Raw genomic sequence first — 24,542 nt, forward strand, 5'->3', positions numbered from 1 at the left:
AATGGAGTAAAAGGAATTTGCTCTCAGAACAGTTAAAGACAAGTATTGGCAGTGTTTGATTCTACTATACACAAACTTCCAGCAATGAAATATTTGTTATGATAACAAGAACTCACATTGAGAAACACATGGCTGATCACTCATACTTGCTGTGCCTAGTAAATGTTTTAACAGAGATGTCTTTGTATGGTATTTGCTTGGAAGGGAAGCTGTCAACAAGATCCTGGTTTTTATGGTGTTTTGCCCCCAGTGTGACAAAAAACAAAAATGCTGTGTTTATAATTGAATAAAAATGGAGTATAAAAGCTAAGGTTAAAAAAGGCTGTAGGGTGAGGCTTTCACAAATGTTCAAGCATTGGTTAACTCTAGTCATGCTGAAGTCAACAGTCAAACTTCCATTGCTTTCAATGGGAGCCAAGTGAGGCCCACATGGAATCTTACCTTGGGGAGCTTTTTAGTGGGGGGGAAATCCCTCTCGATGGATGGTGCTGATTAATTACCTTGCATTATACTGACACGTAATTCTTCCCGGTTCCTGTACTCTGGCTAGCTAGGCTGGATAAGGCTAATGCAGCGTTTCCCAGAGAGGAAGGTGCAGGAAATGTATCCGTGATAATGAGAAGGCTTTTCACAACACCTGGCAGGGTTGTGGGGGCTTGCAATTGTGTTTGTTGTCCTGAAGGGTCACTCAGCTTTGAAAAGTGGGGGAAATGTTGCTTAAATGACTGCCTGGCTGTTTTTCAGTGGCACAATTTTTATGCAAATCTCTCCTCTGGCTACTTATCCTCTGAACTGGCTAATCACATGCTCACAGCAGATATGGCTGCCTCAACATCTGACCCACTCTACCATCTTCATATCTGGTAGTGGTACAAGTTTTATAGGGGTTTCAGGCTCTTGAGTCAAATTTTCAGTGAGGCACTTCTGGAAACTCCACCAATCACCTCCGTGCTGATATCAAGTACACTATGTTACAAGAATTACTAGTAATGGGGAAGTGGAGGTTGGACACTTAACTTCCTCTTTTGCCTGACAAAATGCCTCTCAATCTTCCTCAAGGGGAGTAGACAGTCATTCTGGGGCTATCGAGAACACTGGGGCTGGCTACCAAGGGGTAGAAATTGATGTGGCCTAGTTTGCCCTGAATGGGGAATTCAGAGGGAAGTGTCCATTTGAGTGTAGGCATGAGGGGAAAAGCAACCTGTCCTGCTCCCTGTTTACTCCATAATGCATGTATCCCAGCCTTATTTCTGCTTTCTCTTTGCTTGATCACCCGTAGTACAGTCATTGCCTTGCAAACAAGAGGCACCTTCAATTGCATGCAAGCCTGTAACTTGGGTGATTACCAACTTTGTTTCAATTATGTGCACTTTTCCTATAGTTAGCCGAATCAAAGCGAACAATATTCAGGACAAGCGGAGGAAAAATGTAGACTTTTCTACAGAATAAAGGTAAACAAGGTGAGAGAACTACAAGGTAGCCAGAATATTGGAGTACTGTTATTAGTTTGCCTGGAGGAGAATAATTTTTTTTACTACGTTTACAGTAGAAAAAGATAAATCTAAGAACCTCATGGAAGCAACAGGAATACAAATTATTACAGTCAATAGTCCGGAGAGGCCAGGAGTCAAGGATGAGCAAAGATGGTAAACAAGTGTCTGGCGGTAAAACTAAATAGAAATGAAATTCCAGGTCTGGAAGTTATAAGAGAACCAGTGGAAGGAATCTCTGAACCTCTGACAGTAACCGTCACTAAAACACAGGAGCCAGGAGATCTCTGCCTACAGAAAAAGGCAGCATCCATATTTCCCTTAAGAAGTAGAATAAAGAAGCAGGAAATTAACTGGACAACAGCAAAATATGTGCAAAATGTTCCAGCCCATAGGGGAATTAATTTGTGAGGATTTGAAAGAAAGATCTCATAATTAGCATGAGTACATTAAAAAACTGGTTGCAAAAGCAATGTTAACATCTAATTGTTTTATAAAAAATCCCAAACAGCACCGCTTGTGTACAGCTGAGCTTCTGTGTTCTCAGCGCAGGCTTTTCTCGATGTCAGATGGAATCCTGCCATGTGGTGTACAGTGGGGTTTGTGGGGTTCTGCATTGGATCATTTGAATATGGATGTTTGTATGGCTACACTTTAATCTGGTAAAAAAAAAAATCCAACAACTTTTTTTCTTTTTTTCCTTCAGCTTAATGTGACAATCCGATCATTGTTGCAGAATCTCAAGGTAAAGATCGACCAGCTGAAGGACTTATTGCTTCGAGCTATATCAACACGTCAGATGTATCCATATAAACAGCATCTCGCTGTTCTTTCTGGTATTGTAGGAGTGGGTGGAAAAACAGGCTCTTTTGAGAAGGAAGCTGCAGTTAGCCACCTCCCTCCCCTCAACTCCAGGAGGCCCCAATTACTAAAATGTTGCCTGCAATCTTGATTTCTATTTCAGGGACCCTGCACACACTTTTTAATGTTGTAGTGACTGTGCTGGAACATCTCCAGTGTGTGACAGACTGTAACACTGGCAGCTCTGATGCTCTTTGTTTGAGACCTAATTGGCCTGTGTATTTTCTTAGGCTCCTTGCAATTCAATTTAAAAAGAAGTTGCAGGTTTCTGTCCTCGACGCGCTATCCCACAGCCATGTATGAAACCAGTGTCCAAATTTGGAGCTCCTGCCACACCCAGGTATGGTGGGAAGTAAGGCTGCTGTGCAGCGGGCATGGCTATCTCCATAAGGGGAGCTCAGCAGCAGCCCTGATCAAGTACAGCGCTGTTAATGTGAAGGAAATGTTTCTCTGCCCTTCTGGATGGAAGAATTGGATAGTCCTAGAAGACATGCTAGGAATGTGTAACTTCTTCCTCATTCACCAGTGCTCTGGATTTCATGTCCTGACCTAGTCTCTCCTCCACACAGCTGGAAAAGCCATGTGTAAGAGCGGCAAGCAGATAGCAGCCCAACAGCATTCGTATGGGTCTGAAAATCTCCTGTACCAGTACAGGTGACCCAAAATGGAGACATATAGCCAAATTCATCCCAGTGTGACTCCACTCACTTTAATGGGGTAAAGTAGGGGGTGAATTGGCTCTGTCTTTATATAGTGGGTCACTTGCTTACTTCCATTAAACTGCTACAACCAATTATATATTCATTTTCAAAAATGAGTAGTGATTTTCAGTGCCCAATTTGAGGCATCTTCAGTGGCCTGATGTTCAGAAAGTGCCGAACACCAAGGGTATGTCTACACTACCCGCTGTATTGGCGGACAGCGATCGATCCAGTGGGGATCAATTTATCTGGTCTAGTCTAGTCTAGACACGATAAATCGACCCCCGAGCACTCTCCTGTCGACTCCTGTACTTGAGAGGCACAGGCAGAGTCGACGAGGGAGCGGCAGGAGTCGACTCACTGCGGTGAAGACACCACGGTAAGTTGAACTAAGTACATCGACTTCAGCTACATTATTCACGTAGCTGAAGTTGCGTAACTTAGATCGATCCCCCTGCAGTGTAGGCCAGGGCCAAGAATCTGAAAACCAGACCCGTTCAAGATGCCTCAGAGTGGGCACTCAGAATCACTAATCACTTTTGAAAATGTAGGCCCCTTTGTTTAATTAGGATTTTTATTTCTAGCTCTTAGAAACTCTCTTTTTGCTCTAAGGGCAGATGTTAGAATCTTGCTGGGAACAAGTGCATCCCAGCTGGTGACACTCTGCCCTACAAGGGAAGGTTTCGGGTTTTTAAATTATTGTATTATCGTGGTGCCTCGGAGTTCTAGTTGAGGACTTGGGATCCCATTGTGCTAGGTGTTGTGCGAACACAGAGCACAAAGACCGTGGCAGCCCCAAAGAGCTACTACAATCAGAATATAAGACAAACAACAACGAATGTGCTCATCTGTCGCAGGATGAGATACGAGTATTGACCCCAGAAGAAGAAAGATTTGAAATTGACAAGTACCTTTAAACTTTCTGGAACATTCTCTTAACATCATACAAAAGTATAGGACATTTTGGAGTCCTACTAAGCTCTTTGCTGCAATGTCAGTGAGATTCACAGGTTGATTGTGCATTGTGTTAAAAATATGTTTTATATTTGTTACCTTTACACATCATTGGCTTCTCCTTGCTCTTCAGTGGCGGGGAGGTGGGGGGTGTTAGTGCCAGATTGTCCTTCTGTACATTTTTCCATTTAAAAAAAAAAAAAAATTGGGTACCTCTATGGTGTCCTCTCTGAGTCTCCTCTCTAACCCACATGTGCCTATGGAAGTATATCCAGTGGCCATTTGAAGGCCTCTTACTTGCGAGCTGCCTTATGGTAACATTGAAAGTAAGCCTTTGGTGTGTTGAACCCTTGTATCCACGTTTGAATCGGGGGCGGAGGGTTTGAAATGGTTGTTTAGCCGCAACAAGCCAGTAGCTTTCGTTGTAATGATGAACTTTGAGCATGTTGCACTGAATGCAGGGTACAGTTATACTTTCATTTGAGAATATTACCTTGGAACAGATAAATGGCACTGCTATGTAAGAAAGCAAACATAAGTCATTGTGGCTATGCACCTGCTCAAATTACAACTCAAGGAAGAGCGGTAATCACTTTTAAAATGGGCATCACTGAGTTTATTAAAAATAATAAAAATCGAACAAGGGCAGCACTCCAAGAACTCTAGTCATTCAGTGGCTGAGTGAATTGAGTCATTTTCTTCAAAAGCAACAAGCCCTACTTCAGTTGCTACTGGGGAGTGCTAGTGAGATAACTCTGCAAATGGAAAGAAATCCTTTAAATAACCTCTTGGTAACTTGTTGACCACACAGTGAGCTGGGCGAGGGCTTCTCATCTGGTCTGTATCATCACCACGCAAAATAGTTAACATACGAAGAGCCATGCTGAATCCAACAGAGCTATCCAGTTTGCTGGTGGTGATTTTGTAGTAGCACTTAAAATGTGATGTATACTAGACAGACATATAGGAAGACTCAGTCCTTGTCCTGTCAAGCTTCCAGTCTACATGTCTTACCATCATATGCTAACAAAATTGTAGAAAAAGTCATTTGCTTAGTGACTGTTAAAGACCACTAATAAGCATAATGCCTAAGAATGATGATATGGGTTTTTTTGGAGTTCACTGCTCTTAATTATTACGTTAATTCAATGCAAAAAAAAAAAAAATTCTTCCCAAATCTCCTCCTCAGTTTGTTTTCTGGATCACATTCTCAAGACAAATCAGGATTTCTTCTTTCTTTAAGGTGTTGTAAATCACAGAAATAGGGTTCTGCTAGACGCCTTTCAGTGAAGGATAGAGGTGTCCCCATGTTGTATATTAGAGTTCAAGGTGTGAAGAAAATGCCATAATAATTTATGCCCTTTGTCTTAAGAGCCATGCAGCCTGAATCTCTGATGAATGAATAATGTTATAAATCTTTGTCAAGTGAAGAAGAGTGGGCTTTTTTAGGGTTATGTCTACTTTACGCTATTGCTTTTTGAAAATTCTCATTTCCTGACTGGCTTTGATATTGTAGTAATAGGTGACTTCTGAGAGTGACGCTTTTAACACTGGAAATACAAGTTTTAAATATGCTTTTGTTTCTGTGACTGGCCCTTAACCAAATGCCTCTAGAACACAATTGGAGGGAGACAGAAGGCAAAACTTAGTGGATGACCTTCTCACGCGACAGAGACAACTTCAAGCATCCTATAAGAATGATGGCACAGAACCAGATGTGATAAGGTACGATATTGCAATTTTAAAGGAGCAGTGTGATGGTATGTGTTTTGAATGTGTCTCTAAAGACAGCACTCTAAATGCTTCTCTTGATTACATTTTTATTTACATGTAGAAAACTTCATATCTAAAGAAATAAAACTGAAAACATGTGCCTTTATTATCTACATGGCTACAACTACACTGCATATATTTATTATCTTGTATCAGTTTAATAGTAACCACCTTGGTGTGTAGGGAGGCCAGAGGGAATAAAGGGTTAATTGTCTTTAAGGCGGAGATGGGTTCTATTTGTTAGGTCTTTTTCCATCTCTAATTTTGTGATCTAGTTGAGTCTGTGCAGGTCTCTTAAATGAGCAGCATGTACTGGACTTAGCTGAATGAATGGCGAGAAGATCAATTACACATTAGGTTTAACCCTCAAACTGTTACCCATATTTTTGCTAGAAGCAGAAGGTGGTGCTGTAAGGAAGCAGATTCCAGCTGTGATGTGCCAGGGGTAAATGGTCCTTAGGATGGTTTAGATGTGATTACAAATCTGTGCAGTAGTTCTTACTGTGGCATACTTGACTGGAGAAGCCCTGTGAATGGAGTGAATAGCTTACCCTGTAGATCCTTATTTGAGAGATAAGGTGGGTGAGACAATATCTTTTATTGGACCAACTTCTGTTGGTGAGAGAGACAAGCTTTCGAGTTTACACAGAGCTCTTCTTTGTCATTCTAGCCATAACTTCTAGCTGACGCATTAACTTCAGGATTAACTCTCCTCTATCATTATGCCTTTATACTGAAGAACTAGGCTCCTCCTTGAATCACACCTTATCTCCATTCCTTCACAGCCAGGAGGAACAACAGCCACTTAATAGCTAGTCTGCAAATTTCTTTCTCTATGCTATGCTTTCCTCTACAGCCTCCTCCTTTCTACAGAAAAAGCTACACCTGGAATCTGCTTTTCTCTCTGGTCTTGAAAATGACACAACCCTGTTAGCTGGTGGGGAAGAAACCTAGTACCTTTCTTGGAGCGTGAAATTCCGGATTGCCGCATGAGAAATTGCTAGCAGCCCATAAATTGAGCAGTCGAGAGCTGAACAAGATCCATGTTCTGTCCGTCTGTTAGGGAACCGCTCATGAGTAGACTCTAAATGTACAGGTGGCTGTCATAAGAAGTCTTACAATGTAAATGTTTACAAGCATCATACCCGGAACTGGATGCACAGTAAAATACAGGTGGGTTGGCTGTTTCTAGTGGTTTGGAAACTGATGAAACTGAAAAGGCCATTGATAAGTTTATCGATACCAGCCTTTTTTTGTCTCAGAATGCTACTCTTTGGTACTTCCTTGATTAACTGAGTGATGCTAATTCTTAAATGTGCCACTGAAGACTTGATAGCTCAAAGCAACCCATAACTCTGTATACCTGTTGTCTCAGAAACTCAGACAAGATGCGTTTGTTTGTCTCAGCATGAGACACACTCTTCAGTTTGTTTTTTGTTTTTTTTTTTTTTGAAGACAGAGGCGTGTCTGGGGAGTCCCCTTTACTCCCTGGACCAGGGGATTTCAACCTTCCCCCCCCCCGCCATTTGCAGACCCTTAAAAATTTTCAAATGGAGGTGCAGATCCCTTTGGAAATTTAAAATTAAAAAAAAAAAAAAAAAAACACATGGGGAAATGATCACTCCTATCTCCTTCGTAAAAGAATGAGGGGTAGATCTCACCTATGCTAAGGCTGCCTTTTGCTGTGATTCTGTTTCTTGGCTTTCTCAAGCAGGGCTGGGCTCTGTCAGAATTTAGATGGAATGCCCCCAAGGACTACATAGGCAGCGTTATGATGATTCACTAAGTGATGAACTTTGATCTCCATCAGAACTGACCCAAGTATTAGAGCACTGAATTAGGGGACATTGCACCATTGGGGATTCTGATTCTCAGATGAGATGTAAAATCCATATTCTGACTCCTTTTAGGTCACTAAATTGCAGTATTTTGGCCTAATTCCAGTATGGTTATTGCATTCATTCTTCCTAAATTTCCCCGAAGTTTCAGTTGGATCTTCTGTCCTTCACAATAGTTTAGAAGAGAAGTAGAGTTGCGTGCTGTTAAACGGTTGCAGAGGTCGCTGCATTTCTTTGGTCAATGACATGATCCTAGTACATAATCTGGATTTCAGTTTAAATTGGTAAAATTCTTTGGAATACTTTGTAATGAAAGGTCTCTTTTATATTGCATTCTATTTGTTTAAAATAATGCCCATCACAGCTGTTTGGGCACGTATACCTACAGAATCAATAAAAAGCTAAACAAATGTTAACTGAAAATAAACCTTTCGCGTGAGAATATCAATACACTTGTGAGATGAAGATGTGATTTCCTCCACCATCCGGGCTGCAAGGAGTCTCAAACCTCTGACTGCAAGTTGCTGACCTCTTAAATACACTGAATCCACTGTCTCTGCACATTGTGTCTGTAGAGACAAACTTGCCAATTTGCAGGTTTGGTTTTGTACATACATGTCAAGCCTGACCCAAAAGCTTCCTACTCCTTGTGCTGACTCTTGAGGTTTGCATGCTAGTTTCATGGCATGACAGTACTTCCTCATTTTGAAACCCTGTGTGCTTTGGGGGAATTGCCCTGAAGGTGTGACACCCCCCTCCCCCTTATAGGGAAGAGCTGTAATAGCTTGTCTTCCATTGAGCACGTGCGTAGAGCCTCTGCAGGACTATTTTTTTTAATCCCGCTCCCATCCCACTCCCACCGCCTCCGGCATTGTTAATTTTTATCCCACCCCTGCTGTTCTGGCGGTGGGCCCTGTGGGACCCCAGTCCCACTGCAGGGCTCTCTACATGTGTGTATGTGCTCGAAGGCAGGAGTCATTTTCTGTAGGGATATAAAAACAGATGTCAGCTTAAAAATCACACTTCTGAATAAATGTATTGTCACCTGCTGCTCTTAAAAATAACCTGTGCTCACTGAAGCTGGAAGATTAGAGACCACCTTCTTCTTGGGCTTGTTTACTCCTCAGACCCTACGCTACCAGCACTCCCAGCTATCTTCGAGATACTACTGACTTCCTGAGGAAACTACAATCCATCGGTGATCTTCCAGAAAACACCATCTTGGCCACTATGGACGTAGAAGCCCTCTACACCAATATTCCACACAAAGATGGACTACAAGCTATCAGGAACAGTATCCCCGATAATGTCACAGCTAACCTGGTGGCTGAACTCTGTGACTTTGTCCTCACCCACAACTATTTCACATTTGGGGACAATATATACCTTCAAGTCAGCGGCACTGCTATGGGTACCCGCATGGCCCCACAGTATGCCAACATTTTTATGGCGGACTTAGAACAACGCTTCCTTAGCTCTCGTCCCCTAACGCCCCTACTCTACTTGCGCTACATTGATGACATCTTCATCATCTGGACCCATGGAAAAGAAGCCCTTGAGGAATTCCACCATGATTTCAATAATTTCCATCCTACCATCAACCTCAGCCTAGATCAATCCACACAAGCGGTCCATTTCCTGGACACTACTGTGCTAATAAGCGATGGTCACATAAATACCACCCTGTACCGGAAACCTACTGACCGCTACACTTACCTACATGCCTCCAGCTTCCATCCAGGACACACCACACGATCCATTGTCTACAGCCAAGCTCTAAGATATAACCGCATTTGCTCCAATCCCTCAGATAGAGACAAGCACCTACAAGATCTCTATCAAGCATTCTTAAAACTACAATACCCACCTGCTGAAGTGAAAAAACAGATTGACAGAGCCAGACGAGTACCCAGAAGTCACCTCCTACAAGACAGGGCCAACAAAGAAAATAACAGAACACCACTAGCTGTCACCTTCAGCCCCCAACTAAAACCTCTCCAGCGCATCATTAGAGATCTACAACCTATCCTGAAAGATGATCCTTTACTCTCACAGATCTTGGGAGACAGACCTGTCCTTGCTTACAGACAACCCCCCAACCTAAAGCAAATACTCACCAGCAACCACACATCACTGAACAAAAACACTGACCCAGGAACCTATCCTTGTAACAAAGCCCGATGCCAACTCTGTCCACATATCTATTCAAGTGACACCATCATAGGGCCTAATCACATCAGCCATACCATCAGGGGCTCGTTCACCTGCACATCTACCAATGTGATATATGCCATCATGTGCCAGCAATGCCCCTCTGCCATGTACATTGGCCAAACCGGACAGTCTCTACGCAAAAGAATTAATGGACACAAATCTGACATCAGGAATCATAACACTCAAAAACCAGTGGGAGAACACTTTAACCTGTCTGGCCATTCTATGACAGACCTGCGGGTGGCTATCTTAAAACAGAAAAACTTCAAAAACAGACTCCAACGAGAGACTGCTGAGCTGGAATTGATATGCAAACTAGACACAATCAACTCAGGGCTAAATAGGGATTGGGAATGGCTGAGCCATTACAAACATTGAATCTATCTCCCCTTGTAAGTATTCTCACACTTGCTTCTTATCAAACTGTCTGTACTTGGCTACCTTGATTATCACTTCAAAAGTTTTTTTTCTCTTACTTAATTGGCCTCTCAGAGTTGGTAAGACAACTCCCACCTGTTCATGCTCTCTGTATGTGTGTATATATATCTCCTCGATATGTTTCACTCAATATGCATCCGAAGAAGTGGGTTGTAGCCCACGAAAGCTTATGCTCTAATAAATTTGTTAGTCTCTAAGGTGCCACAAGTACTCCTGTTCTTTTTGTGCATTTGAGAGCCCTTTTTGTTGATAGTTTCACTGATGGCCAGTTTCTGGTGCTATCTCAGCAGTAGCATTAGGAGCTCATAGTCTCATGCACTGCTCCAAAGGGGCACATTTTGCCCCAACCCCTGGAAGAAGCTTATCAGCAGTAACTCAGCGACAGAGCTGCTGCTGTTCCTGAGCTGGGGGCCAGGAGGATGTATCTGTCCTCTTTCTACAGATGCCAGCATGTGGCTAGGGATCACCAGGAGTCTGGTGGGTGAGTGGGCGTGTCTGGAGAGCCCCCTTTACTCCCTAGACCAGGGGATTTCAACCTTCCTCCCCCCGCCCCATTTGCAGACCCCTAAAAATTTTCAAATGGAGGTGCAGACCCCTTTGGAAATTTAACCTGTGGTCCATGGACCCCTGCCATAGACATCTTAGACTGAAAACTGACTGAACAGAATACAACTAGAAATGTTGCACTTGGTCAGCACGGCATTTGACGCAATGTGAAAAAGGGCGCTAACCTGTGGGCTTCTCTGGTAATGACAACACTTCCGGGTTTTGACCTGTAGGTGGGGCATTCACATACTTTTGATCAGAAAAACAGAATGCTTTTCTGGGATCTGAAACTTTAGTTTCATAGTCACCTTTTGCACTTCTCTTGGACATAGTCTGTGGACCCCAGGTTGTAAACCACTGCCTTAGACTTGTATGGGCAGGATAGCAATGGATGCCTGATGGTGAGGGGGCGCTACTAGCCGAAAGCGTTACTAGAGGAACCAGAGTGCGACGTGCCTTTTATTGCACCAGAACCTAGGAATATAGACCTGAGCTGGGCCTGAATGAATTATGGTTTTCAGTTGTTTGGATGTTAGGCCCAAACACTGGTGACTCTTAGCAGTTACAGATCCTCTGCACCACAAGGTGCAGCGTGTCCCAGCTTATCAGTTTTATCTCAAACCACTGCTCTTGGAACCCACACAGCACTTGAGTGCTTATAATAAAATAAAAATGAGTGTATTTAGGGAAGAACAAAGATTTAACTAGAAATGAGAGAAAGTGATGGAAGCAACTGGTTGTAATACAAAATGGAATGATAAAACGTGAACTTGGCCGTACGCTTACCAATAGTTACCTTTTCTATCTAATAATTTAGCTTTCTCCCCAAAGTTCAGTCCTTTGCGGAGCTGGCTGGTTTCACAAGAATGAGGATCCAAAAGTCACTGAAAGCCTCCTGATCCTTAAGGGGTTTCCTCAGTGAAGGGATCCAGAGTGTCCTTCCCTATGCTGTTATACTGAAAAAGTCTTTTGTTATATTCGTAGCCCGAGTGATCTCCTTCCTGCTGTAACCGTCCTTTCCACCTCCACATGGTTTTGATCATTTGCAGTTGTCAATGGAAAACCATTGAAGACTGTTCTGGGATGTGGCAAGGTAGACTATTCATAGATTCCAAGGCCAGAAGGGACCATTGTGATCATCTAGTCTGACCTCTTGTATAGCACAGGCCAGACAACTGCCCCCAAATAATTCCTAGAGCAGAGCTTTTAGAAAAACATTCAGTCGTCATTTAAAAATTCAGTGATGGAGACTCCACCCACATCCCTGAGTCAATTGTTCCAATGGTTAATTACTGTCTCTGTTAAAAATGTACACTTTATTTCCAGTCTGAATTTGTCTAACTTCAACTTCCAGCCATTGCATAGTGTTAGACCTTTCTCTACTAGATTGAAGAGCTCACTATCAAATATTTGTTCCCCATACAGATACTTAGACACAAGGAGCTCAATCTATTTAGCTTAACAAAGAGACGGTTAAGAGGTGACTTGATTACAGTCTATCACTGTAAGGACTATTTTCTATTACTTTAATCATTCTTGTGGCTCTTCTTTGAACCCCCTCCAATTTATCAACATCCCTCTTGAATTGTGGACACCAGAACTGGACCCAGGATTCCAGCAGTGCCAAATACAGAGATAAAATAACATCTCAAATAGGAGTAGAGAGTCCCATGTTTATGCATCCTAGGATTGCATTAGCTCCCCACGTGACGCTGTGGTGAAAAGAACTCCTATTTGGCTGATTATATAAACTTGCATTACCTGGCCAGCTGAGTAGGGAGGGGTGACAACTCTCTCTTGCCTGAATGGGTTATCACCGAAACACGGTATGCCTGGTGACTATTTTTTACTCCAAGTCCATAAAGATTACTTTATATATATGTACATTATTCCTTAAATATTATCTGTACATACATCTCACAAAGACTGAATCTTGTCAAGATATGAGCTTTCTATGGATACCTTATGTGTTACTCTGTGGGTTAATATGCCGTAAGAGATGTTTAGTGTAGTGAGTTTGTCAGGTCTGTGGTGAGAATTGTTTGCAAAGAACGGAGCCATGGAGCCTCTGTGTCACAGTTATATAAGCTTGTTTAAAAAGAAATGATTGTTTAGTAGTTAGAAAGAAATATGGTAAAATAAAATAAGAGGAAAACCTTGATGAAAGGGGTCCAGCCATTAATCTTGACTGGGCCAGAATCTGGGCTTCTGCCCTTAACTGCCTCATCTGGCTTTAGATAAAGTCCAATATCCAGCAATGACATCACTTGTTTGTTATAGTGTATAAAAAGACAAGCTTTTAGGGGGTTGTTTGTCAGAGATTTTCCTTACTCTCCCATCATGACGTGGAAGGGGTATCTTTCAAGATCAGATTGTAACTATGCTTATAACTATATTGTTGCTAGTATATAAAGTATATGTTTATATGCTTGTATTTTGGATGTAAACAACCACCAAGTGGCCTTTGGACTAATAAAGAAATACTTGTATGGAAAGTGAGTCGTGGTAAACCTTAGTAAAATTATTTCCAAAACAGAGGCACATTGCATCCTACAGTGCTGCAGCCTGCTAAGTTCAATAAGCTATTCCTGTTCTCTCTTGTTCGCTAACATGGTGTTTTGAAACAGTTAAAATTAAATATTGTCAATACTGCATCGATTGCAGATAGTAAAACTGTGGACTTGTGTCTAATCCATTAATTGTGTTATGGACTCAGACTTGTCCAGAGTCTGGCTTTTACATTTAGAGCCGAGTTAACTGGAACATGTAAAATCGCAAGTATGCAAGGTTTCCCTACGGACTGATTATCTGAGAAGACTCCTGTGCATTGCTTGTTCTAGTCGGTACATAAATTAACCTGAGCTGCTGAAATGTGCTCTTTGAAAAATAAGAAAACACTCCACTCATTTAGGACAGTATTTGGTGTGCTGCTGCTGCAGAGGGTAAGGAAATTCTAGAACATATCCCTAGAGCTGCACTGACATCAATGATACTGATGCACAAAAAAAGGAAATAAAATTCCATGTTAATTTCAAGGTCCTTTAGATATTCTGGGTGTGACAGCTATGGCAATTTCCTGCGATATCTTCAGGAGATCTCACTGTATTATGTTTAGGTTCTTTGTGGGCCAGGGATTGTATGTAATTCCACTGGGGAGGCTAATCACAGCTTCTCTGGGAGCTAATAACAGTGGGGTGTGATTAGGAGAATTGTAGCACTACCTGGAGAAGTTGTAGTTCAAACTGGATTCTCCAAAGACGGACAGACAAACTGACTCGGGGCCTGCTTTCTGATCCAGCAAACGGATAGGACCTTCTGTCAAAGGGAGGGCCCTAGTGCTTAGGGAAAGGTTGGAAGGACTGACACTTAGGAGAGCCCAAGGCTGGAGTGGGGGTGACCCTTGGTAAGCTTTTATTGTATGTGTAGGGTTTTTTATTGTTTTTAATAATGCTTTCATTTTAATAGTAAATGTACTTGCTTACAAAGAGCTTTGTGGTAACTTTTAGCTATGGACATATATGCTATATATAGCCTCTGGAGAGACAGTGTTGTGAAGACACTGGCTAGGGCATAGTGAGTCTTGCTTGCTGGGGATATCATAGTCCAGGCAGGGAACTGTGAAGCTTGGAAAAACCGAGTCAGGAGAGAGACAGACTCGGGTCTCTGCCTAAAAGAGGGGCCTGCTGAGGAGCCGGTGCCTAGTGTGGGTGCCCTCGAGGGACCATGGAGGGGGAATACAGGCGCAGTTGCCCTGACTGTGACACACATGGTGGTAGTGGTGGGAATACTGCAGTTGGTCTTGGCAATTCTAAAAGAGGCCAGGGGCTGAACATGCCTGGCGATTGAACTTCTCTCTGCTGCCCAGTCAAGTCCATGACATATTGGCAGGTCAGTGGAGAGGAAGCATGTGTTGCTGCTGCTCATGCTGAACGCTTTATGGGGATAGAGGACATCAATTTTCCTTGCTGTTAAACGAACAACTTTATTGGCAGGAGATTCCTTTAGAAGCATTGCTTTGGATTTCTTTTTAAGTGCCCATTTTGGAGTTTAGTAGACCAGATTTCACTTTAAATCTGAAAGTTAGCTTTACCCTCCTCCATAAAAAAGAGCCACACATAAAGTTTTAAGATCTAGCTGGGACACACTTTTCTGATTCTGTACCAGCTTTTTTAATTTAATGCATCTCTGATGTGACAGCTCAAATTTTCAGAAGTCTGTCTTTTTCTTTTTTTTAAACCGCCGTTCCCTTCATTAACCTTCTTGCACCAGTGATCACATATTTATCGTCCCCACGGCATATAATTGTGAAGGTTTTACCAAAATTAATCTCCGTTTATATTTGGTCACCATTCAGTGAGTTTACAGCCTTTGAAAATTGCTGTAATGCTATTTCACGTTGTGTACTACAGTGGCCTTAATACTCTTAATGTTTATTCTAAGTGACAGCTTGGGCCAGAATGCAGAGCAGGGCATTACATTATTTAGTATAGCATTAGTTTATCTTCCGGTATTGTCAGGTTTAATTAGGATGCAACTAGAATTTTCCAGAGGAGCGGTGGTGCTGTTTACTTGACTCTTTGAGTGGGGTCATCTTTATTGCAGAGAGCTCATTTTCTCTCCATTTAAACATTATCTTTCATTGATTTTCAATGGATACGTGTCTCCACCATGACTTCTCCTTGTAGAGTGATCTTTGCAAGTTCCTACACCCACTGTCCATACTAAGCGAGCAGATATCCAGAAGTCATCATCAGACAAGACGCTCCACAACATTTGTACACAGGAAGTGAATACTGTCTGCAGCTGAAAAGCAGGGTGATTTTAGTAAGGCAGAGTATTTACCCAAGCTGGAGTTTGTCCAAAGCACAGGATTTTTGCCCATGTTCTTGTAAAACGTGCACAAGTTTTTTTTAATGGTCACAAGTGGTCAGGACTGCAGTTATGTATTTATATTTTTAATAAAGAGCAAATCAAAAGAATAATGCTTGAAACACACAGAAAAATAAGTCGAAGAACTGGCTTTTTAGCCCTCAAACTTCTGATTGGGTCTTCAAACTCATTACTACTATTTGTACTCCTTAGCCTCAGAAAAACTGGCAGTAGGAGAGCAATTTTCATGGCAGCTCTAAACCTTTGCTCCATAGTTTCAGTTGGCTTTTAGGTTTCTTTGAATTGGCAGGCATTGAGCAAGCTTTCCTACTCTGGTCTGCTTCTGTGTCTGGACTTGCTGCTGCATTTTTTGCCTTGGGGTCGTTTGTTGGTCCAAGACTCAACAAATGAAATGTGCTGGGTTTGTGATGAGACTAAATGTCCATTGTGATGGGCACTGAGACTAATAAACTCATTTCACTTGTGACCAGACAACATGGTAATATGGTTTCAGATCTGAAAGGCTAGTGCTGGAACGTAGTGCGCTGTCTGGTTTCAGAAGTAGTCCTCTAAATGCGAATAAAGGAGGAGTTGCTTGTCTCCAGTGCAGAGAAGCTTAGGTGGACATCACAGGTGACTATGTCACAAATTCATTTTGTGAATGGAAAAAGAATGGATTGCAAAAACAGAGAGAAGCCATTGTTATGGCCATTGCCTCAGGTGTGATTTTGCAGATGGCAGTTCCCTCTAAAGAACAATTTTCCTTTTGAAAGAAGGAGGAGTGAGAGTGCTTGTCTCAGAGGAAGGGACTGTAAAGTCCAGACTCCTGGCTTCGGCATTGCTGTGGTCCAAGTCATGGACATGCTCTTAGTGGGTGTTTACCCATTTTACTTGAGATCCTTGGAGAAAGGCTCTGCAGAAGGGCAAATGATGACATAAAACAGGGGTCCAGATTTGTTCTTGATGTTAATATACTAGGTTAAACAATGTGATTTCGACTTCCTGGAGCATGATTATCATGGTGTGTGCTTTAGTGCTTGTCTACTCAGGAAAGTTATACCAGTATGAGTTAAGGTGTGAATTTAAACGACTGTAGTTATACAGGGTAATTCCTGTGAGGAGACTTAGTCCAGTTTAAAAGTGCCTTTTTTTGTTTTATTCGGTTTAGCTTCTGTGGCTTTGAATGGTGCTTAAGCTAAGCCAATCTCTTATTCTGTCCACACGGGGAGTTTATTGTGATAACTGTATGTGCATAACTGGTAAAACTTTCCTGTGTAGACGAGCCTGTAGTGGCCAACATTTTGTGTTGTGTGGTAGTGGGAATATTATCTGAGTGGCCTTCCTCCACCCTTCCAGTCATCTGCATTAGAACCTGTTCAGGGTGTTTAGGGAGGGGAAGCTGTTGGATACCCTATGATGACAGGGAGGCCCAGAAAAAAAGATGGAAATGTCCAACTGGGTAATTCCCAGAGTATCTCCCTGTCACTGCAGAGTTATTCCTTATAGTTTAGTTTTGTGAGCCAAGCAATGAGGCTTCCACTACTTCCTTTGAGAGACTGTTTCACAGCCTAATCAATCTCACTGTCAAGAAGTATTACAGGCTAGTCGATCTCAAAAGTGACTTTCACATTGGTATGTCAAATGAAAGATTACTTGTGTGTCACATGCACACGAACCTTGTGACTTGAGACTCCAAGCAACTTGGGGTGTGATAAATTCCATATTGTCATTGCTTGCACTCAAAGGGAAAGGGGGAATGAAGAAGGAAGGAGAAATAACTGAAGGCTATCGCCGTTCTTTTGATATGGAAGGGAACTGGCTTGTTTTTTCAAGAGCACATTTACTTCAGTTACATCTGTTTTTTCTCAGTTACTTTGCCCACACCGTTTACCATATTCACGCTCTAGTCTGCTCCAGTGAAAGTCAGTGGACTCAGGATTAGGCCATTTATCTTTAGGTCAGTCCGGCGGGATAGTAGCAGCACAGTGTTCTGTCATGGGGAGTTTTTCAGTTTGAGATGCAGGCTTGTTTTTTGCTCCTGTGCTGGTGGGATCTGGGAAGCATTCAGCCCCTATGACTGAGGCAGCACCTTCTGTATTGGCCCCTTAGTGTCAAGAGCAGTTTTGGAGGTGCCTGATGAGGACCTTAGTGGGGTGTAAAAGTACAAATTGGTTGTGGTGTTAGTATATAATCCCAGGCTTGGAAGAGTCTCTTGGGCAATATGGTGTCTTTATACTTTAAATCCATAAATACTGTTCTGATAACCAGGAACTGCTTGAAATGTGAATTAATTACCTAAACTGGCATGTGGGATGTATAAATGAGAGCACACACTCAGTGGACCACTGTGCTGCTTACATTCAATAGGAATCTGTGAATCCAAGCTGAGGTGCTCCAGACACTGCAAAGAGCTAGTGTATCTTCAAGGGAATGTTCAATTAATCACGCAGCCAATTGTCATTTGACCCAGGTTTTGTTTATCGTTCAGTCTTGCTGATCATTCTTCTAAAGCTGGTAAGCCTTAATGTGTGGCCTTGGTCTAAAGTAAGCACTGGTTGACTAATCTAAGTTACTTGGGAAGTTTTATAAGAATTGTCAGTGAAACAATGCCTTCGGAAAGATAAGCCTCTACTTGTTAAGCAATGACACAGCCCCCTGATTTTAAACCCCCTCATCTTTTATATTTGGGCGCATTGCTAAGCCTTATAATTAGTTAAATCTGCTCCTATAATCAAAAGCTATCTACACACTCCACTGCTCTGTGACGATTTCAAAGATTTAAGTGATTAACTTGGCGGAGGCAGTGGGTGGCTAATTGGATAAGCTTTAATCTTCACACCACCAAAGCGAAACATGGTAAGATCAGAGGAAGTAGGAAATTATGCGGTACTGTGTGGGAAGGTAGTTACCAAACATGTCAAAAAGATTATTGTAACAAGCAGACCAGTTGTCTTGGCCAAAACTACAAGAATAAAGTGGATTATTAGAAGAGAGACAGTGCCACAAATTGTTCCAAATTTGCTTGCATTAGCTTTTTAAAATGGCAAATATATTTGGATTCTTGCTTGCTGGGCTGCCAGAGTGGAGAGCTTTACATATTCCTCTCATTTTATTTTGACAATATCAGATTAGAAGTCATTACTTTTTTTTTTTTTTATTGTGTGTATTCTCACTTTGAACTATCAAGCAGAGTAGTTTTTAAATGTCTTTAGATTCTCAAAAGTGTGGTGCTTTCATTTTATTGGGATCTGCAAAGACGGTAGCAGTGACCGTGAGCTCGATGTGAACTACATGGGGTACTTAGGTTTCATTATTGCATTCTGGAGTTAATCTAGAATTTTTTTCCCCATGGTTTATGTATCCCTGTGAAATAAAACTTGCTTCACAGTCATGTTAATAAATATACATAAATTTGTATGGAGGCTTAAAAGCTGAAATACAGGGATAATCCAAACCACCAACCATTCTAAACATGTTTGAAAGCAAGCCAATGATTACAGCCATAAACCAAACTGTTTTCTGCTCTGCAATATGTAAATTCCCAGCATGGTCAGTACAGTTAAGTGAGATATCATAAAATAGAATAAGCACTTCTTACTCCTGGATGAGCATGATTCATTATCTAATCCTGGCAAATTCTTTACTTTCAACAAAAGATAACTTGATAAATATTGAAACTTTTATAAGTGAGAGCAGGTGTTAAGTGTGTTCTCAAGTTTAATTTTGACAGAGGATGTCATATGGAATATATAGTATAGCAGATAAATGTGAAGGAATATGTGTGTATGTGTAGCCTTGATTTTTATATGGAGCTAGGGTGACCAGATGTCCTGATTTTATAGGGACAGTCCCGATTTTTGGGTCTTTTTCTTATATAGGCTCCTATTACCCCCTGTCCCGATTTTTCACATTTGCTGTCTGGTCACCCTATAGGGAGCCGTGAATTCGTGCTGAGAAGGGATGTTAAAATATTTTACAGCAGTGGTGATTCCATTCTTAGCCAGCAGATGTCTCTAGCTTACTGTAAATCCTCACTGAATGGTTAGACGCCACTCCTGAACTTTGCTGAAATGAATGACCCTTCTGCAATGTTCTGTGGCAAAACCCTTCACCGAGAACATACAACTCATTTTGGTTACTTTCTCTGGTATTTTGCTCCGTTAATTTATTTTGTTTGATTTATAGAAGCCACAAAATCTGTGCAAGCATGCAAGTTTGAACTGTACATCGTTCATTGCATGAACTGATGCAGATTTTTTTATTTCTAATTCTACCTGAAGTTGTAAAGTATTCAGATTATTTGAGAAAGAGACACTAGAAAGACCGCCTAAGGTTTTTGGGGTGGGCGGTTGGGTAGAGTAGTATTTTAGAAATGTCCTGACTGTTCCTTCATTTTAGCTTAGTATACTATTGGTGAGGGTGCAGGAAGGATCTCTATGTAGGACCCAGTCCTGCAATCTGTGCACACGTAATTTAAACTCTCAGTTTGGGTGCAGGAGGACTGCAGACTGTATTATATATGTTTTCCATACCAGTCAACCAATATGCAGTTGAAAGTAGGGGATCCAGAAATCTGTTGTCATTGAGTAAATATTTAAGTGGAGAGACTTTTTAATATGTTACTGCTTGAATTTATATAACTTAACCAAAAGGGCACCCTAAAAAATTGTTTTCCATTGTAACCAGGTAAACACCTGTAATGCTATAGCTCAGTAGTTCTCAACCAGGGGTCCAGGGCCCCCTAGGGGGTCACGAGCAGGTTTCAGGGGGTCTGCCAAGCAGGGCCAGCATTACTCACTTGGGGCCAGAGCACAAAGCTGAAGCCCCACTGCATGGGGGCTGAAGCCTGGGCCCCTGAGCCCCACCAGCCAGGGCTGAAGCCAAAGCCTGAGCAATGTAGCTTTGCAGGGCCCCCTGTGGCATGGAGCTCCGGGCAATTTCCCTGCTTGCTATCCCCTAACGCGGGCCCTGGCTTTTATATGCAGAAAACCAGTTATTGTGGCACAGGTGGGCCATGGAGTTTTTATAGCAAGTTGGGTGGGCCTCAGAAAGAAAAAGGTTGAGAACCCCTGCTATAGCTAACAGCCATAAGTCATTCTTTTTCTTTTTTTAATAAAATTGATTACTGTTCTGATTAAGAGTGGGATTGTCTGATTTCTTGTGTCGACGTATGTCAGACCAAAAAATGCAGAGAAGTCATTGACTGACTTCCTTCTCCACAGTTGCTTTTTTGCAGTGCAGAAACTTGTCACTTGCCAGACTTCTTCAGAGAACAGGGAATCAGTGCACTTGTTTAATCTATAGCTGTACTAGTGGACTGAGCCATTGTGTTGTTAGGGGTATGCATACAGTACAGAACCATTTGAGTCTTAGAACTCTGCATCTTGATTTAAAAATAAAATATTTATTCTTTACCCTATGGGGAAAAAGGGGAATGAAAAAATATATCTATATCTATATATAGCAGTATTTTTTCACTGTGTAACAGTAGTCAAAGTATTATGTTGTCTTATGTGCTTAACATGCAAGCAGTGTAGTTAGATGTATATACTACCCGGTATCCTAGAGAAACATGGTAATAGTATCTGCTACAAGATCATAATCTCACTCCCTTTTCTTCAGGCGGTGTAATGTACCTTGTAAGGTATTTTGTCGTAATAGCTCAGAAATTGTTCTCTGGCTAATGTGTTTGGGGGGGAATTGCACACAGTATGGCAAGTGAATGTCTTGCAGCTTCATGATTACAAGCCAGTTGCTTGTGAGACAAATTTATAGAGGAAATAGGTTTTATTTAGAGGAATTATTTTAAACTTAAAAAACCCCAACCATTTTCAGATCTAGCCTAATGACTGGAGGGGTGAAACGAGGTGTGACCAACCCATGGCTTCTGGAAGAGACGGAGGAAACCAGCGGGCTTGGCTTTGGTGAGATCAGACAGCAGCAGCAGAGGATCATACAAGGTATAAGCTTCTCTTTATTTTTATGTAATCTTGGTCAGATGTCAGAGTATTAAAAATCCATTCTAATTTTGATTAGATTCTCTGTGAGATCTCAGAACCTTAGTCTCAGAGGGACAGTCTTTGGTTTCTTGCTCCAAAATCCTGGTGTTCTGTGGCAGAAGACTTTCTTGCATTGGCCTTCCCCTTCAAATACTGCTGCTTTCACATGGTTTACAAGAGTACCCGGTTCTTACGGTCATTGTGAGAAGTGCGTGACCTGACAGTATCGTCTTAAAGCAGCTCTACAAACTTCTCCTCCTCCACTTGCTCCAACCAACCAATCTATTTTTACATACATTTTTTTCATTGTGGTAAATGGTGAGTAGGTTTTGTCTGGGTGTGACACGTTTGCTAGGTTTCTTTAAAGTCATACGCGGATTACCCTCTGGGTCTGGTTAGGTTATGATGCACATACAAACTACAGCCTACAATATGTACACTAGCAAAGTTGAGTATCGCTGCAGTGGAAGAAGTGTTGTGTTGTAACATCAGTTGTGCAGCGAGTAACTATTGGGTACAGTTTGGTTCGGTCCTGATTCAGCAAGGTATTTCAGGACATACCTAACTTTAAGTATGTCACTAGTCTCATTGATTTCCACTAAGGCCCCTGCTAGTAGTATTGACTTCAGTGGAACAAAATATGCATGCTTAAGGTTAGGCATGCTCTAGTGCTGTGAATCATGGCCTTACTAGATGAGAATTGATTTATAATGACAATATCTGTTTTATTCCTTGAAGCTGGATTTTCAAAGGGCCCTTACGGGTTGAGTACCCAAATCTGACTGGGAACTGGGCACCTCACTCCCAGACTGCATGCATTAGATGGCAAATGACGGACACTATACTCGTAATTGTCTGAACAGCACAGGGTCACAGATTGTATTTGGATAAGTGAGAGGGCAGCAACCATTTGAGCATTCAGCAACGAGGTGGCCTCGCCCACAGCCGGTAGTTTGTCCTGTTCTTCCCAGCCCTAACTGGGGGTCTCTGCTCTGCCCTGCTCACTCACTCCCATGACAGCAGGGCTGCAGATGGCGCCCTGCGCTGCTGCAGGAGCCATTCAGCAGCAGGGTGGCCTCCCCTTGGCCAGGGGCTCATCTTCCTCTGCTGCCTCCTCGCAGTCCTGGCCAAGGGTCTCTGCTCTATTAGCCGAACCTTTGCTTTATCTGAAACCCTTCCTTGTCCCCTAGAATGAGAGAGACATGGGGGACAGAGAAGGGGTTCGGATAATAGGGTTTCAGATAGGCAGGAGCATGCTGCAATACTGTATGTAATTCAGTGTTTAACGTTGTTGAGGATGGTCAAATGAAATAAATCTCTGGGTAGTCAAGTTTTATTTTAATCGCCACATGAACTGGTGTGTGGAGTTACAGGGCAGAAGAATAGCATCAACTCTATTTTGACTGTTCAGGAGTCAGCTTGAAACACTGCTGACATATGGTGGGTATTAAACTTATCCGAGTGTGTGCGTGCGCATGTACAGGCCGGGGGACACATGGGCTGGAGAGGTTCTTTGTTAGGTGGGATGTTGGGCATTCAGCACTCTAGAAGGCAAACAGACTCTGGGCATACAGATCAACATTTTGACCTCTGATTCTCTGGCTGCAGCTTAGCAATATCTGGCTCTTCACGCAGCCTCGCCCTACATAGTGTTTTTTGCCTTTCAGCAAGTGGTTAACCACAGCAGCTCTTGCTTGCAGCATCCTTTATAATGCCACTTGTGGACCTCCTGTGTAGTGAGAGCTGCAGAGCACAACTGAGGTGTGTTTTCAGGCTGCATGGGGCCCACAGACTGGACTGAGAGTGTGTGCCACAGGTGGGGATTGGGGACCCTTGACAGAGCTATGTGGGGAAATTTTAAATTGTGGCTGCCCTCTTTATATCCGGCTCTGTTAATGCTCTTGGTCTCTCTCTTGCACACATGCTATATTCTCTCTCAGCTTTAAAAAACCTATTTGAATTCCTTGGTGCTTGCATCACCTGTTTGTCTTTTAGTCATGTTAAAACCTCCTTGGAAAATCAAAAAGGGTAATGAAGGGCCTATATATGTGTGCCAGAAATTCCAGTGCATTTATGATTGAGTAACAGCTGTATGTTCAGATTCTGGATTTTTTGGGTCTCGGCTGAATATCCTGACCAGAGCAGACAAATTACCCATCATTCACATTATTTTTATTATCTGAAATATGCTGCTGCAATAGGAATTCATTGTCATGCTGGTGATGTCTCTCTTTGTTAATGTAGTTTAACTCTCTTTACACACACAGCAGATCTTTGCTCCCTTGCATGTCTTCTGGCATAGTTTCACACTCTGGATTAGCTTGCATCCTTTAAAACCACTGCTGATACGCCATGCTGCATCCTGTAATGTATTTTATTTCCTTGTTTCTGCACAGAGCAAGATGCTGGGCTGGATGCGCTCTCCTCAGTCTTATCAAGGCAAAAACAAATGGGGCAGGAAATCGGGAATGAGCTGGAGGAACAGAATGGTAAGAACAGCAAAAGTGAATTTAATGAATGGAAAAATCATGGTTTTTCTAGCTTATCAAGTTTATTGTAGGCCCTACAGGAAACGCGCAGTATACTGCTGCTATTCAATCAGTAGCAAGACAATACTGTGAGGGGTTTTGTATCAATGACTGTTTCATCAGTCGATAAAATAATTGATTTATTTTGTTATGCTACTTTCCTTCTTGTAAACAATGTACAGGATTCAACACTTAATGTATTCAGGGCCATCCATATAGGAAAGAATTAGCTAGTTAGGTTACTTGCAAAGAGATGTGTCTTAGCACGTATGGTTACCAGCAGCATCTTGTGTGACAGTAGCCATGTGTGAATAACTTAACTTTTCGTTGT

At 42.1% G+C, this 24,542-nt stretch overlaps 1 protein-coding gene across 1 annotated transcript in view; it reads left to right on the forward strand.

The window, feature by feature from the left end:
• STX8 (syntaxin 8) overlaps positions 1-24,542 on the forward strand; it is a 168,891-nt gene that overhangs the window by 13,958 nt on the left and 130,391 nt on the right. The window contains exons 3-6 of the mRNA XM_024208567.3: positions 2,197-2,291; positions 5,621-5,731; positions 21,520-21,644; positions 24,080-24,172. Of these exons, the coding sequence (XP_024064335.1) occupies positions 2,197-2,291; positions 5,621-5,731; positions 21,520-21,644; positions 24,080-24,172 (424 nt within the window). The remainder of the gene's footprint in view (positions 1-2,196; positions 2,292-5,620; positions 5,732-21,519; positions 21,645-24,079; positions 24,173-24,542) is intronic.

This window comes from Terrapene carolina, unplaced genomic scaffold, assembly GCF_002925995.2.
Source record: "Terrapene carolina triunguis isolate 2854851 unplaced genomic scaffold, T_m_triunguis-2.0 Scaffold192, whole genome shotgun sequence".
NCBI classification, from domain to species: Eukaryota; Metazoa; Chordata; order Testudines; family Emydidae; genus Terrapene; species Terrapene triunguis.